Below are 17230 nucleotides of genomic sequence, written 5' to 3'. Positions count from 1 at the left end.
AAGAAACTAGTTTTTAAAGCCACGTTGTTTGTTGTAAAGGTGTTTATTTCCACACCACAATTTTTGTGGCAAAGACAATCACTTGGTTTGTCTCATCCGAGTTTTACTGTCAAGTCATACTTGCAAGTTTGCGGAGCACAGAACGCGTGCGAAAAAATAACTCAAAGTTCAGCACTTGAGGCAATATTAACTGAAGTTTATGTGAGCGACAGTTCATTCAACACACCTTACAAAACACATATATACAGCAAATCATTTGATACATCTCTAACAGTTCATCTGTGTAGCAATTTCTTTCGCAAATACAAATGCATGATTTGAGCAACGGTTCTACCATAAAGGAAGGCCACAAAAGCATACAAGGCCCACAATAAACACCTAATAATCCATCTGTGATCAGAAAACAAACGGAAGTTGTTTAAGTTGAATCGGACTGATCAATGATATATTCCTCCTTTTGATTTCCTTTGGAGTAGCCGGGTTTCTTTTTGCTGCAAGAGCATCCTTTGGTTCCCACACAACAGCAAATATCGCCAGGAAATGCGAGAAGGTCTGGCATTACGTTATGCCGAGTACTCAGTCCCCCTGAAATGCAAATTTTAACCCTTGGAAAACTGCAGAATTTTGTCATGTCCATTTATTTCAAATTGTGTTCCGGACAAGAGCGAGGCTGCCAACTATTTTACTTATTTGCAAAGAAGTATTGACATAGACCCAGTGTCTGAAGTAACTTCCATTTTTATTGACCATGGTCATATTTGTACCTCATGTCGTACGTTGCCAGTAGTATAGCAACAGAATTACAGAGTAGTTACCTGTTATTAGACTGACGAGTAGACCGAGAGACCACGTAAACAGTACTAGAAAAGTGCTGTAATGGCAGTAAGACAGTGCATACAGAGAATCAATTAGTCCACCAGAGGGCGCGATTACGCCCGGAACAACTGTCGCGTTGAGTGCAGACGCAACAACCGCCTATAAAAATCGTTCTGGGTTTAATATCCTACAATGAAACGCTGTGTACTCTTACTTGATCCAAAGATAGATAACATGCTGCTATTATAAGGCAAGCACAAACGTTTTAACTCTACTATAGTTTGTTATCCGTCCGCTTTACCATTAACCTATAGTTTATAACAAGCATAAATAATAAAAAATCGTTTTACACTTGTGCAGTTCTCGGTGGTGACGGGCAGTAGTCGTATAAACTCGTCAGCGGGGGGATAAAGTGTGGAGCCTATTCCCATCCATATACCCATCGTCAATCCACCGATAAGTCCCACTAATGCTCCCTAAATATAAATTTGTTATGTCACTAACAGTAAAAAACACAAAAGACACGGGGACAACTGAACCAGTAATTACCGCTAAGGAACAAACAATAACTGCGCGACATGCTAATGTGTTAATATAAACTTGTAAGCATGTAACTCACCGTTGAATTTCCAACTGGGGTAAAAAGGCCAAGACAGAATATGCCAAGCATGGGTCCTCCGATAATCCCGAACATCTTTAGCGCCATGGTAAGAATCCGATCCATCAACGACGCCAAATAAGCTACACCCAATCCCAGAAGGCCATAAACAACCACTGTAAATAAATAAATACGGAGTGAATTTTGAAAAAGCTGTCAGTGTGTAACTTGTAATTGCATTCAGTATCTGCGCACAGACTCTTGGGATTCAAGATGAGTGCAATTGAATATTACTTCCATTGGAGTAAAGTTGTTCTATGTCGAAAAACGTAGGCCTATTTATGGTTGTTTGGGTTGGGGCTCGTTCTTTAAACATTCACATTCTCTAATGTTAAGACCATGATGTACATAGCCCATATAAATTACCAACAACAAAGCATTATTTTTTTGTGACTGCAGTAGTCTTGCTAAACATTGTGAGGAATTTATGTATTTTATTAGTACCCGATTCCTTACCTAAAACTTTTGATATTGTTAACGCTCTTGCACTAGATATTCCGGGTCTGATTGGTTTTATCAAGTCTTCGTAAGTCGAACATGCAAGAGCATTAATCCCGGTCGACACAGTGCTTAATAAGAAAGGCTACATTAATTTTGGAATTGCTACTCTCAAAACTGGTTCAAAACTATCACTCAACATACAAGTTAGATAGAGATATTCTACCCACCTTTCCACTATAAGCACTAGCGACAAATATTCCAGGAATTCCCGGAGCGACGCTGAGAATGTCTAAGACCAAATATGGAACAAGCTGCAAAATTAACACAACTTTTCAAAACACAGGAACAACATTTTAATGGGAAAATATACACACTATTGTCAATATATTGGGCTACGTTTGCGTAACTTACTTGGTCAGATTTCGTCACATCTCCGTTTGCAAGTGGATCGCAGTTTGCATAAACAGCATACATTACAAGCCCGGTAATCATAGCGAGGCTTATCACGAATAACAGGCCTAAATCGTTGAGGTAGAGCGACCTGTTGAGAGACAGATAACAGAAGTTTAGGAACACTACTAACGGATTTGCTTATAACTCTGAGAATAAAAAGACTGGACCATACTGTTGTTAACATTGTCATGTTTCATGTACGAAAAACGTTTCGGCAAGAACTTATGCAAGAACCAAAACTTCAGTTTAAACAACACAGAAAAAGTGTAAGTGTAAAATCTGTATTAAAACCAGTACCTACAGTTTGGCTTGGTAAATGTTTCTACAGCTGAGGTAGCGTTGAACCATGGATTGGTTGATTGCATACACCGATAACCACATGAGCGTACCACCGATGCAAATTGACCAAAACGAATGTCGGACTCGCGGATCAAAGTCAAAACTGTCGAAATAATATAACACGCTTTCCTGTGTCATGCCGATTAAAATTTTTTTACGTAACTATTCCCAATGGGCAGATCTGAAACAAAGCACTTTTTGTAGCTATTAAGTCAAGAAATTCCTAAAGCTAGCGGATTTTAAACAGCAACATGTGTGCATCTTTCTAATATAAAAGCACGCCCTTTCTTATTGCTCTTTAAGAATATGCGAGGTCCGATTATTAAAAAGGATGACGGTCCTGTATTTTACCGAAAAAAGGCCATGACAATTAGTGAGGGAAAAGAGTTTTTTGTCTTCTTGGTAAACTGCGCTAGTTTCGTATTAAGTACACCAATGTTTACATGCAGCGTGATCCGGATTATTACGAGATCCGACAGTATTTTATGAACTCAAGTATAATAATTACTACACCAAGTATTCCGGGTATGATGATTATGTATGTAACAAGCTGTATCTTACTGCCAAAAGTCGATTCTTCCCCCTTCGTTGGCAATTTGGAATACTTTGTCAAAGCCGCCCACATCTATGCTTCCTTTAATGATAATTGCGGTAAATCCAATCCACATCACGAAGCACTGTAAACACAACGGTTCGCAAGCTGTTTTACAAAGGAAACTTTATTGTTTCATGCGGCAAAAATCACACGCACCTGTACGACGTCGTTCCAAACCACCGCTTTCATTCCACCAATCGTTGTGTAAAATGTGCACACCACAGCAGTAACCACGATGGAAACAGTGAGGCTCAACCCGGTCACTGAATGAGAAAGAAACACTTAAATAGACAATTCCCAACAAGCAACCAGTGATTATTAGCTTTAACTGACCATCGGATGAGACCCTGTATAATAACCTTTTTTGTTAGTCTGTTATGTCGTTACATGTGATTTTCACGTATATTTCGATAGTGGAAGTGGTTTCACGATTTATACCATACAAGCACTCGAGTGATGGCAAGCCGTCGTAAAGCATCACGTCCATAAAAGTATGCGAACAGCTCTATGTAGTTCAGAAGGTAAACACCGTGGCCAATAAAAGCCATAACTTAAGCCCTCACCTTTGTTTAGGGCCAGAGCGGGCATGTACATCACCATTCCCATGTAGAGTACGGTCTGTAGGATGAAAGCACACGTTCCAGCGATTCGGACCGCCTTGCTGAATCTCCGTTCCAAGTACTGTTATAAGTTAAGATATTGTTTAAACGCATGGCGACTCTCGTGTATACGATTAATACATGGAATCATTGCAACCATGCTTGATGCTTTGGTAAATACTTTTTTCAATCTTACATCAGAATTCATTTCGCGAAAGACTGGCATTTAATACAAATAAGTGCCCGGAAAAATTCTTTAAATATTTGTACTAACAGCTAAGTGTTTGTAGTAAACCAGCTACCTTCAATCCGAAACTTCTAAAAAAGTATCAAATTAGTGACTTCCTATCGGAATAAATTGGTGTCGCTGGCAGAATGACAATGCTCAGTATAGGGATAGATTCTGGCAAAATTAAGAAACCAGTCATGTGTGTATATTTTACCAATTGCGACCTAATAAACATCTTTCAAGGAACGCTTCACATAATTTCCTATTTTGCGCTCATTATATAAAAGTTCACACTTGCCTCGTAGGTGCTAGAAATTCCCATTTTGTAGAAAACGGGCAGAAACACGTTAGCTGTAATGATGGCGACCAGAGTGTAGGACACGAAGAACCACCAGAACATGGTCCCGTATCTGTAAGTTTCCGCGGGCGTTCCAAGTACAGTTATAGCTGACATGAAGCTGGCTGTGAGACTGAGGGCCACAGGCCAACCGCTCATTTTCCTGAAATAATAATTTGTGACAAATCAAAACCTTTATCATTATGTTTTTACATTAGTCAGTGAGACAGTTTAATTGCTTAGAAATAGAAAGCCCATTTTAACACTTTCTGTTGACAGCAAACTTACAAAGACATGTAGGCAGTACGCGCACGATTAAACGTATTAAGCGCATGTTTATTTTATCAATTACTTCTTAAAACCAAAACTGTAGCTCTTCATTAGGCAAACAAACCTTCCAGCTAGCAGATAATCTTCCGATGTCTTCTTGTTACGATCTCGAATTGCGAAGAATAACCCGATAAGAGCCGATACGAGAAACAGGGCGCCGAAGACCAAATAGTCGGCAACACTAAAGGTCTTGGGAGCATCGGTGATGGGCACTGATATCTCTGGGGTACTAGTGGTTGCTTCCATTTTTGCACTCTGGGACTAAAACTATTGGAAACGCCTAATCCTGCAACTACGCAACTTAATTTAACTTCTACGTGTACTTCAGTTGCTAAATAAGATTGTTTTCAATGGGCAACATTAGCCCGCTCAGCGTTAATGCAAACGCTGTGTTTGAGGTTGTCTGCAAGAAGCCGCTTTTAAACAAGCAAAAGACTAACACACGAGCCTTAGGCTAATTAGGGAAACACTTTCCCTGAGCAAATAAAAAGATTTGCAGCTAGCTTCGATATAAGAGCCTCGACCTGTTTAACGGCCACGTTATGCCGAGCGATGCTTACGGCAGAAACTGCCTTCCTCACGTAGTGCAATCGAGAATAGCCTCGCACAACAACAGGTTAGCAGACTGACGCCGTTCGTCGCACGTGCACCGCAAAAGGCGGTAAACACTTTATCATCGGCCGTTGTGACGTCATACACGTACGACAATCGAAGCTGGGAATTAGAGCGCAGTGAAAAACAAGCGTGCAAGTGCAATTGAAGTTGATGATTTGTTTTTCAACTTGCTGTTTTGCCCTATGATACACTTCGTTGTGAGATACGTGTTGTTTTTACGAAAACGGACAAAATAAGGAAAAATGTAGCTAGCTGGGATCATGCAGTCAGATCACCAAGTAATACATTTGCCTGTTTTAATAGCTACGATGCACTAATACACCTGGCGTACAACGTGTTGCATTCGATTCGCTTGTCAAATGGCCTTCAAATTAAAGTTACTGCGGTTTTGCCCTCTACAGTGAGCACAGGTCTAACCCAATCCTACTTTCCGCACCACTTGCCGTCTGAAGACAACTCACCTTCTATTTGTACATTAAAGCTTCCGTTTGTTGACTTTACGGTCCTGCTGGTTTTAATACGTTTGAAGTCGTACTCGTACAAGTGGTCGTAATTGTCAGGGCCGTTTTTCGGCATGACTTTGCGCAAAGGTTGTTCTACCGCTGTGATAAAAGGCCTCACCAAGCAGAAAAAAAGGTCACCACGCAGAATTACCAAACGCTACTGCAACATCACTAATTAAAAGGCAACAAAAAGTATTACTACTCTAATATATATGGGCGTGCTTGCAGTTATAACTTATTATGTCAATTCTAAACTAATTATTTAATACTGTGAGTCTCATGTCAGCTCTTATCTTAGCAGCAAACTCTGTGCATGTATCTCAATTTGCCACAACTATTGATGTTGAAATCACGTACAAGTCAGACGGGTATGTGTGGCTGGTATCTGAACGCGGTTGGGATATCAGGCAACTTGAAACCACCGTCAGAGCCAGCATGGAGCAGCAGCTGTATCCTGCACCACGCAGAGGAAAGCATATTTGCTGCTTTGCTAAACACTAATCGGTTTGCTCGTCCTATACCGTGAATTTTAGTATATGGTAATGTGAACAGACAAGTGTTCTCTGTAAAACAATCAATTTGTCGCGTTTTACAAATTTTGTTCAATTTGTCTATACGAATAAATACAAGAGTCATGAAATAAATTCGCCTTAAATTAATAACTGGGCTAAATGATATAATGTAAGATCGAATCGGGTTTACCATTTCTTCAACACAAAGCGCAATAGCATTCCTAACAGCAATATTGGCTATTAAGAAGTCTGTCTTACTCGCTTGGAAGCCTGTGCTAATAGCACTCATACCGTTTGAAGTGCGCGGCAGGTCGCAACGATTTGTTTACACAAAGTCTGGCATCGTCAAATGAACTTGTTCGTTCCCCAATTGAGGTGACGCTTGCACGGTTTTGCAAACACAGACGTGCCTGATAAACTTATCCCTGTAAATCATTGCATTTTATGTTGCATCTGAGCAGCACAGCGAACGATGCCTGCATTACCGATGCCAAGATGGATAGCAAAATCAGAATTAGTCAAACGTCAAAGTGGGCGTTACGGAAGGCGGTGGTTTTCCGATTTCAAGATTAGAAAAAACGGTCGCTTAACTGTTCGGTACCAACTTGAGTGCTTGCAAAAATCACGCGAAGCATCTATCACAAGCATTTTAGTTTTCATTAAGTAACAGTGTGCACACCGAAGGTGTAAGCGTATACAACGTTTTGGTTATAATCGATATATATTGACAAGAGGCAATTATAGGCGACCTATTAATAATATAGATACACTCATAATATACTTACAAGTTCTAGTTTGAATATGCTTATTGTAAACAACATTTTCAAAAAAGTGATGACGTAAGTGCCAAAAACGTTCAGCAATATACTTGTGGTACAGGCAAATTAACAGTGGCAGCCCACAATACGAGTTTACAGTCAAAATGCTTTCGTGGAGCTATGGAAGTGTGCATTGATTTGGTTTAAGTTTGCAAAGAAGTTGTTGTAGTTTGCTTGCTTCCAGCAGGAATTTCTTCTGTCTTGTTTTTGCGTGATTTGCGCCATTTCTTTGGAATTGAAAGCAGTTCCTTTGCTGCTTTGGTGAACTTTCTGTCGCGAAAACTGTAGACGGCCACGTTCACTAAGCTGCACGATATAACGACTAATATTTGGTTTATTCTTGAAGATAAAAATAGGGAATAAAGCAATTTTAAGATTTAAATTACGGTATAGTTTCTTGCCTGTTTAACATGCTCAGGTAGTAGCATAGCATGTACGGCAGTGACACAGTTTGACAAGTAAGAAGATTTCCGTAAAACAGACTGTTGATTACCACCAATGGAACTGAGGAAAAAACAAAAGTAGTGAAAAAACAGTACATGCGCTCCTTTCAGTTCTTATACCCAGCACAGCAGTGCTTTTTTTAAAGCATTACACTAAAAACAATTGCATCGAACGTATATTTTTAATCAAGCATACGGAATTAGGAGAGAGGATTTGTGCATTATGTGTAAATCACCCTTCTGTGTATGAAAATATGTCGCTTACTCATGGTAAGTGTGAATCCAAGTTGCATTAAAGTCACAGTCACCAGCACTTTTCTTTCCCTCTTGTCAACTTTTGGACAACTTTTATTGCCAACTCCGCCATGCTTGAGTGCTTCGGACTTTTTCGAGTTTAAACGAATGAAGAAAATCGATAGAAAAGTAGTGCAAGTCTATGAGGAGTAGACTATGTTACATTATGTGGTCAAAAAAATCCTTAGATTTGGAAACTACCGGTTTAATAAGTTTCAGTACAATTATACACGCCATGGGCTCAAAGTGACCAACGGTGCCTTTCTTGTTTTTTAGCGCCGTTATCGCATTTTATTGGTCACGTCATCTGCCGCACCTGAGGAAGCGAGATCAAGCTCGCGAAAGCTCGTGTAAATATAAATGTTTAACAGTCAGTCTCTTATCAAAACAGTGCATCATCAAATACTACTGTACAATTATATAATTATTAACTTCATAGCTCATGCATATTCATACCATTGCCAGGAAGGGAAGGATGAGAATAACACACATTATAACAATCAGCTTGGAGTAGGCAGCATTTTCCTTCTGTATCAACTTCTCCGTGATAGTAAAGAGGAATACAGTGTGTTGATATGTGTAAACCATAGAATCAGAAAACCAAACTGCAAAAAACGAAGATAATAAATAGATTGTGAACACAATACACTTGTCACTAACTAAAATCCTTACATCAACAACTTGTAATTGTATTTTTGTACCTGGAACAGTGCTGGATAACAGCGCTGATAGCCACACCACTATCAACCCGGCCATGGTGTACTGCCTTTTCTGAACTCGAAAATGTAGTGGCCACTTGATGGCGTAGAAGCGTTGTGCTCCCATGAACACTAAGTGGTAGAGGGAGGATGTGAAAGTCACGAGGAAGAAGATTCCTCCCACTGTGGCTTGCGCTGATCCTCGGAGTGAGAGTTGGATGCGATCGAGCTCAAGTGACGTCACGTTCCAAGACCAACTGAAGTTGTAAATTGCGACGACCAGAAGTTGGATTCCTGCAAAAGAACAATCAATTACAACCGCATGATACAGCAAAAATCATCTTTACCTGTGAGTAAATCAGCGAACGCCAACGAAAACTTAATTTTGTCAAGTCGTTGTCGAAACCCAAGTTTCTTAATCACCATCATTACAACCACGTTCCCAATCACGCAAGCCGAACCAAGCAAAATGATTAAGAGAGCAAAAAGCGCTGCCCCGGTGTGACTGCATTTTGCACATGCGCCAAGTGACGTATTTGTGCATGCGTCATAAGCGTCAATAGAGCAGAAAGCTGGAAATCCACACAACCGTGAGACTTCCTGTACATGTAAAGATTGTATCGTTGAGTTGAGGGTGTTATTTTGAAATAAATTGCTGTTGAAGCAGCTTGTATCGTTGTTAGTTTGATTCCCACATCTTGTAAAATTGTTCAGATTTGAAGGTTGCACCAAAAAATCTTTTGTATCGTTTGTTGTTGTGTTTATGCCGTTGTTGTTGTAAATTGTTGTTGTTGTTGTTGTTGTTGTTGTTGTTGTTGTTGTTGTTGTTGTTGTTGTTGTTGTTGTTGTATAAACTGTGGGATTGTAACTAATGACCGCAGGTGGTATGATGAGTTGAGAAATATACCGATCTGGCGGTGCTCCCGCATGTAGCACTACGATGTTTCCTTCAATTGGAATTTCCATTATTTACTTTTTTACCACTTCAAGGAACCGCTGCAAGCTGCAACCGTTGTAGGAAAAAAAATTAGATCCACACAATGCTTTTATATCAGACTACACACACACACCCACACACAATACTTTATATCAGGCCACACACGATGTTATTATATCATTACACGATGTTTTTTATAGTTGTTATTACAACAATGATGCGTACACTCTAAAACATCGTTCATTGTTACTTGTGGTCGAATAATTTAAAACTAAACTAAAAAAATATAAGGCATTCGACAAAAGTAAAAATAGAAAAATCTTTTGATGTCTTCCTGAAACTTGACCAAAGCGTATTTGAGAATTAAATTTATGACAAATAACTTCTTTGAGCTGCAACAATTTCTGTTCACTTTTTGACACTAGTTTCATACTGGATTCCTACATACTCATTTGATAATGGGTCTCATATCCATAACAGCAGGTTATATACAACCGGATTGCAACAGCTTTATCATGGTTAGTGGTGTGTGGGGTTGCGTCTGTTTCGAGTGGTTTTATTTGTTACGTAGTTTGATGGCAAAAGCGCAATTCGTGAGTGGCCGCCGGGTTAGTGTGGGTTTATTAATTTCTTTGACACCTGATCTGGATACGTCACCTGTTGACAGGCCCAAAGAGAGGTGGTGCAGCCGATTTGGCATACCATACCAAACCAGTCTGGACTGCCCATGAATAACAAAATGAGGTTACAAACACTGGAGTTTGCTTTGCAACTAAGGGAATACTATCGTAGACGCTTGGTTTTACTTTTAAGTTCATGTGATCTCCAAATAAAGTTCCTCCCACCCCATTCTTTAACTCTCAAGGGTTCTGACTGATGTTGTGCCAAATACAATTGACGTGGATGTCAGGTCTACTTTGTGCTACACGTTTGTGGAATAGTTTTATTTCTGCCTGTTCAAAGTGCTAATTGTAGCCTATGTAATGTATAGCCTTAATTCTGCTGAATTCGTGTTGTTGGGCCCGGGTTAAGCTGGTAAATTGAAAGGAAAACTCTCATTTGCCTCCAACACCCTTGATACCGTTCTCTCTTATACTGTTGTTTTGTTTATTTGTACACTTGCCCTTTGACATTCCAAAAATTGTTTAAATTTAAACGGACGACGACTTTAAATTGGTTTGAAAATGTGGTTTGAAAGTGTGCGATACATGTACAAAACGATTTTTTCGGCTTTTCAAACAAGTTGGCCGAGAGAGTAGTTTTCTTGCCGTGGCGATAAAGCTGTTGTCCCGCAAGCTGTACACCACCACATTTACTACGCTGTGGAAAAGATTATTTGCTAGTGAAGCAATGTTTTAAGAGTATAAACAACGGCCACTGAGTAACATAAATTGTCTTACCTATTGAACATACTCATGTAGAAGCACACCATATGAGGCAGAGCAACAGAGGAACACGTCAGAAGTTTGCCGTAAAACGTGATGTTGACGACAATCAACGGTACTGTGAAATAAACAGACCCAAATTTTCTTAAGCCAAATACTTACAACATCTCAAAATGTTCGTTACTTCATCCCCTAGGTTACTTTGGAACACTCAACTAGGTGTTACGCGTCGAAATTGTTTTACTACCACGTAAAAACGTGGTACGCAACCACAAAAAGGTTGGGAATCATTGCCATACAAGCTTCACTCACTTAAAGTAATTGAAAACCCCAGCTGCATAAATGCGACCGTTAAGAACAGATGGATCTCTTTTTCGCTTGTTCCAAGGCTCGTGTGGTTGGTCGAAGAATCTTTCATATGCCTCGATGCTCTAAGTTTTGTGCGAGCACTATATAAAGTGAAAATCGAAGTGCACGTCTGCAAAAAAGTAGTGAAAATGTTGCCGCCATCGAGACTGACGAGCGTGCAGTATTTACCATGACCACGAACGGGATAATGTGGAAAATAACAAACATCAAAATGAGTGCATAGTAGTTTCCATCGACTCTTTTTATTTCCCCCTCAGTAAAGTAAAACAGAAAGATTGTTTGCTGGTAAGTGAAAGTAAGATACGTCGGGAACCATGCTGTAAAACATTGACACTTAAAGAGTAATTTATTGTTTTTTGATGGACTGTCTTTGTCTTAAACCGGCAAAATTTCATGTATACCAAAAATGCTGATAATACATTGCAATCTCCGCTAATTTTTAACCTCTTACTTACGTTTGCAAACACATAATTACCTGGAACAGTACTTGATAACAAAGCCAGTATCCAAATCACAGCCAGACAAAAAATAACCTGAACATCACTCTGTAACCTGTATTTGAGCGGCCACTTGATGGCGTATAGGCGCTCAGCTCCCATAAACATCAGGTGGTAGAGAGAGGATGTGAAGGTGAGCAGGAGGAAGATTCCTCCCACTGTGGCTTGTGCTGATCCTCGGAGTGAGAGTTGGATGCGATCGAGCTCAAGTGACGTCGCGTTCCAAGACCAACTGAAGTTGTAAATTGCGACGACTAGAAGTTGAATTCCTGTGGTTAATAAAATAATGTTCTGGTAACTAAACTTATGTCAATGACCAAAGTTGCCGTTTCGCGCTTATTTGTATGAAACTTGCCCGTAGTTTGGATGTAAGTGCTTAGTTTTCACACCTAAACGTTCTTATTTATTAATGTATTGGGTTGTTGAAAAGCACCAGATTTGTAATTGTTGATAAACGAAAACATTGGACTTGTTTATCAATTGTAGATCTTCCATAGAATTTATCACGTCAATTAATGTTGCAAACCAAATACTTAAGACTAACCTGTAAGACCGTCTGCCACTGCCAACGAAAACTTTATCTTCTCAAAACTGCTGCGCAAGCCCATTTTCTTCAACACAACCATCACAAGAAGGTTCCCAAACACACAAGCCAGGCCGAGCAAGACAATAAAAAGAACAAAAAAACCCGCTCCGACCTTGCTGCATTCTGCGCATGCGCGGAGTGATGTGTTCGCGCAAGTGACGTAGGCTTTATTGGAACAAAATGCAGGAAAGCCACAAAGCTCGCTTGTGGAATAAGGTCTCCCAAATCCTGTTGCATTTGTAGCAGTTTTGTGGTTTGCAATATCTTGGCTCGGGCTGCTAAAATTTAGAAAGCGTGGCCAAGGTGGAAAGGAAGACACTATAACTCGTGCAGGTAGATCAAATATCCACTTCGCATACCTAATTTTGTAGTTAGTTAAACTGGTATTTCCAGACGACATGCTTTCCTTGGAGCTATGGTTTCCTTGTGGTTTCGAATATACATATACGATTTTTTGTATTCTGCAAGTTACCATTAACGCTTACGTTGCAGGTAAAAATGTTGTGTAACATCTACATGCAAATTTTGTTTAAATTGTTCGTTCAATTGCAAACCAGTACTTTCTGACTTCTGTTTCTCGACAAATCATACACAAATGTATAGCTGCCTTTTTTGATTTTTGCCAGTTTTCTACAAGATAACGCACTTTTCCATAAGTTGCTTACTGCTGCTGCAACCCTGTTTATAATCACTATTACCAACCTGTCTCCCGCAACTGAGGTTCGTGTAAAACCTTGACATTTCCTGTTAGGTTTTTCGTGAATATTTCAAGTGATTAATTAAGTTCAAAGAACGCTTCCGCTAAGGTGACTAATTCTGTTTACTTAATGTCCCCAGCACTGCAAATTGAACTTGAACTTTAAAACTATAAAAAGTAAAAACAAGAGCACTTAATTTAAACAGCGTTGCAAAAATTCCTCTACCACGTAAGTTCAGTGAGTTGTAAAGTAAGTAAGACACTTCTTTTACACAATAGGACCAAACAGTAATGTTGTAATGTATGTTCGCACAGTTGTCGTTTGCCAATACATTACAAGCAGCACGCCGACATGGAGCACTTCTTGCTTAACAAGATGGCATTTATCATCGGGGGTTTATAAAAACTAAAATCTAAGGCGACTTGACTTATACCTTGCTCTTCCATATCCAACGATTTATACAATGGCCTTGTCAGCACTCCGCCGAAATTAATTACCGACCCTTCCTTTATAGAGCTATAACTACCTTCAAGCATATGAGGATATGTAGCGTTTTATCAATAATATTACGACGCGCGTCTGCTGGGAAAAAACGACTGCAAAAAAAAATACTATCGTGGATGCTTAGTTCCACTTTTAAGTTCATGCGATCTCCAAATAAAGTTCCTCCCAACCCCATTCTTTAACTTTCAAGGGTTCTGACTAATGTTGTGCAAAATACAATTGACGTGGATGTCAGGTCTACTATGTGTGTTCACGTTTGTAGAATAGTTTTATTTCTGCCTGTTCAAAGTGCTAATTGTAGCCTATGTGATGTATAGCTTTAACTCTGCTGGAATCGGGTTGTTAAGCCGGGTTTAACTGGTATATTAAAAGGAAAACCCTTACCTGTCGTTAACACTCTTGATACCGTTCTCTCTTTTACTGTTGTTTTGTTTATTTGTACACTTGCCCTTTGACATTCAAAAAATTGTTTAAATTTAAACGGACGACGACTTTAAATTGGTTTGAAAATGTGGTTTGAAAATGTGCGATACATGTACGAAACGAATTTTTCGGCTTTCCAAACAAGTTGGCCGAGAGAGCAGTTTTCTTGCCGTGGCGATAAAGTTGTTGTCCCGCAAGCTGTACACCACCACATTTACTACGCTGTGGAAAAGATTATTTGCTAGTGAAGCAATGTTTTAAGAGTATAAACAACGGCCAATGAGTAACATAAATTGTCTTACCTATTGAACATACTCATGTAGAAGCACACCATATGCGGCAGAGCAACAGAGGAACACGTCAGAAGTTTGCCGTAAAACGTGATGTTGACGACAATCAACGGTACTGTGAAAAAACAAACCCAAATTTTCTTAAGCCAAATACTTACAACATCTCAAAATGTTCATTACTTCATCCCCTAGGTTACTTTGGAACACTCAACTAGGTGGTACGCGTCGAAGTTGTTTTACTTCCACGTGATACGCAACCACAAAAAGGTTGGGAATCATTGCCATACAAGCTTCACTCACTTAAAGTAATTGAAAACCCCAGCTGCATAAATGCGACCGTTAAGAACACATGGATCTCTTTTTCGCTTGTTCCAAGGCTCGTGTGGTTGGTCGAAGAATCTTTCATATGCCTCGATGCTCTAAGTTTTGCTCGAGCACTATATAAAGTAAAAATCGAAGTGCACGTCTGCAAAAAAGTAGTGAAAATGTTGCCGCCATCGAGACTGACGAGCGTGCAGTATTTACCATGACCACGAACGGGATAATGTGGAAAATAACAAACATCAAAATGAGTGCATAGTAGTTTCCATCGACTCTTTTTATTTCCCCCTCGGTAAAGTAAAACAGAAAGATTGTTTGCTGGTAAGTGAAAGTAAGATACGTCGGGAACCATGCTGTAAAACAATGACACTTAAGTGTAATTTATTGTTTTTTGTTGGACTGTCTTTGTCTTAAACCGGCAAAATTTCATGTATACCAAAAATGCTGATAATACATTGCCATCTCCGCTAATTTTTAACCTCTTACTTACGTTTGCAAACACATAATTACCTGGAACAGTGCTTGACAAAAAAGCCAGTATCCAAATCACAGCCAGACAAAAAATAACCTGAACATCACTCTGTAACCTGTATTTGAGCGGCCACTTGATGGCGTAAAGGCGCTCAGCTCCCATGAACACCAGGTGGTAGAGTGAGGATGTGAAGGTGAGCAGGAGGAAGATTCCTCCCACTGTGGCTTGCGCTGATCCTCGGAGTGAGAGTTGGATGCGATCGAGCTCAAGTGACGTCACGTTCCAAGACCAACTGAAGTTGTAAATCGCGACGATTAGAAGTTGAATTCCTGTTGTTAATAAAAAAATGTTCTGGTAACTAAACTTATGTCAATGACCAAAGTTGCCGTTTCGCGCTTATTTGTATGAAACTTGCCCATAGTTTTAATGTGAGTGCTTAGTTTTTACACCCAAACGTTCGTATTTATTAATGTATTGGGTTGTTGAAAAGCACCAGATTTGTAATTGTTGATAAACGAAAACATTGGACTTGTTTATCAATTGTAGATCTTCCATAGAATTTATCACGTCAATTAATGTTGCAAACCAAATACTTAAGACTAACCTGTAAGACCGTCTGCCACTGCCAACGAAAACTTTATCTTCTCAAAACTGCTGCGCAAGCCCATTTTCTTCAACACAACCATCACAAGAAGGTTCCCAAACACACAGGCCAGGCCGAGCAAGACAATAAAAAGAACAAAAAAACCCGCTCCGACCTTGCTGCATTCTGCGCATGCGCGGAGTGATGTGTTCGCGCAAGTGGCGTAGGCTTTATTGGAACAAAAGACAGGAAAGCCACAAAGCTTGGTTGTGGCAAAGAGTCTTCCAAATTCTGTTGCATTTGAAGCAGTTTTGTGGTTTGGAAATGGAGACAAAAGCGGAAACAAAGATTCTATAACTCGGGCCGGTAGATAATATCCATTATTCCATTTCCATCTCGCATAACTAATATTGTACATATTTAAATTGGTATTTTGAGACGACATACTTTCCTTTGTGAGCTATGGTTCTCTTGTAGTGTCGAATATACAGATATGATTTTTTTGTATTCTGCAAGTTATCTTCGACGCCTGTGCCGCAGGTAAAAAGGTTGCATTACATCTACATAATAAATATTGTTGCAAGTGTTAGTTCGCAAACCAGTACTTTCTGTCTTTTAGGAAGAAACTTCTGTTTCTCAATAAATCATACACAAATGTATATTTATAGTCGTTGTGAACACAACGCTGGTTAAGCCTTGTTGATTTCTGCTGGTTTCCCACAAATAAGTTACAATTCCACAAGATGCTTACTGCTGCTGCAACCCTGTTTATAATCACTATCGCCACCCTGTCTCCCGCGACGCAGATTCGCGTAAAACCTTGACATTTCCTGTTAGGTTTTTCGTGAGTATTTCAAGTGATTAATTAAGTTCAAAGAACGCTTCCGCTAAGGTGACTAATTCTGTTTACTGCTTGTAACTTTGCATGTTCCCAACACTGCCAATTGAACCTGGCTTAAAAAGTAAAACAACAACAACGTTGCAAAATTTCTTTTCCATGTAAGTTCAGTGAGTTGTAAAGTAAGTACAACACCTCTTGTACACTGTCGGGCCAAACAATAATGTTGCTCAGTATGTTTGCACAGTTGTCGCTTGCTAATACATTACAAGCAGCGAACACGCCAAAATCGAGCAAAAACACTTCATGATGACATTTATTATCAAGGGTTTGTAAAACCAACATCAATCCAAGGTGACTTGACTTATTCCCTGCTCTTCCATATCCAACGATTTGTACAATGGCCTTGTCAGCACTTCGCCGAAATTAATTACCGACCCTTCCTTTATAGAGCTTTAACTACCTCCAAGCATATGGGGATATGCAGCGTTTTATAAATAATATTACGACGCGCGTCTGCTGGGAGAAAACGACTGCAAACATTATCGAGTGTGGTGTTTTTAACAAAACTATTTCTTTCTTGTTTACACTGCACTTTTGGAGAACTCGGCAAATTAAAACTATAACACAAAACTTCACTTGTTTTG

At 39.6% G+C, this 17230-nt stretch overlaps 2 protein-coding genes across 2 annotated transcripts; both read right to left on the bottom strand.

Annotated features, from left to right (window-relative positions):
• Positions 1-175: 175 nt before the first annotated feature.
• On the bottom strand, positions 176-5396 carry LOC145910252 (sodium-coupled monocarboxylate transporter 1-like). Its single transcript, XM_082997311.1, has 13 exons — positions 4862-5396; positions 4429-4630; positions 3866-3983; positions 3459-3565; positions 3269-3384; positions 2670-2810; positions 2327-2456; positions 2143-2226; positions 1931-2057; positions 1436-1590; positions 1167-1292; positions 816-975; positions 176-585 (listed from the first exon to the last, which is right to left on the bottom strand). Exons 1-13 carry the CDS (start codon positions 5041-5043, stop codon positions 419-421), a joined length of 1815 nt encoding a protein of 604 aa, XP_082853437.1. The 5' UTR covers positions 5044-5396; the 3' UTR covers positions 176-418.
• A 1915-nt stretch (positions 5397-7311) lies between these two features.
• On the bottom strand, positions 7312-16163 carry LOC145910810 (uncharacterized). Its single transcript, XM_082998016.1, has 13 exons — positions 15767-16163; positions 11847-12137; positions 11479-11688; positions 11315-11413; positions 11018-11120; positions 10826-10937; positions 10681-10741; positions 9028-9627; positions 8684-8974; positions 8439-8587; positions 7954-8122; positions 7647-7749; positions 7312-7551 (listed from the first exon to the last, which is right to left on the bottom strand). Exons 1-13 carry the CDS (start codon positions 16161-16163, stop codon positions 7389-7391), a joined length of 2748 nt encoding a protein of 915 aa, XP_082854142.1. The 3' UTR covers positions 7312-7388.
• Positions 16164-17230: the final 1067 nt, after the last annotated feature.

The sequence above is a fragment of the Ascidia mentula genome, chromosome 8, assembly GCF_947561715.1.
Source record: "Ascidia mentula chromosome 8, kaAscMent1.1, whole genome shotgun sequence".
Classification (NCBI taxonomy): domain Eukaryota; kingdom Metazoa; phylum Chordata; class Ascidiacea; order Phlebobranchia; family Ascidiidae; genus Ascidia; species Ascidia mentula.
The sequence above is the reverse complement of the archived record's forward strand: the minus strand, read 5'-3'. Positions and strand labels throughout refer to the sequence as shown.

Coding starts and splice junctions, on each gene's coding strand:
- LOC145910810 (XM_082998016.1), bottom strand. CDS start 16,163: ATGTACAATATTAGTTATGCGAGATGGAAATGGAATAATGGATATTAT. Junction 10,742..10,825: donor GAAAAAATCGTTTTGTACAT/GTATCGCACACT, acceptor GGAATGTCAAAG/GGCAAGTGTACAAATAAACA. Junction 8,975..9,027: donor GTTCGCTGATTTACTCACAG/GTAAAGATGATT, acceptor GTTCTTTTGCAG/GAATCCAACTTCTGGTCGTC.
- LOC145910252 (XM_082997311.1), bottom strand. CDS start 5,043: ATGGAAGCAACCACTAGTACCCCAGAGATATCAGTGCCCATCACCGAT. Junction 1,591..1,930: donor AACAATATCAAAAGTTTTAG/GTAAGGAATCGG, acceptor ATTTATTTACAG/TGGTTGTTTATGGCCTTCTG. Junction 586..815: donor ACTCGTCAGTCTAATAACAG/GTAACTACTCTG, acceptor TTTGCATTTCAG/GGGGACTGAGTACTCGGCAT.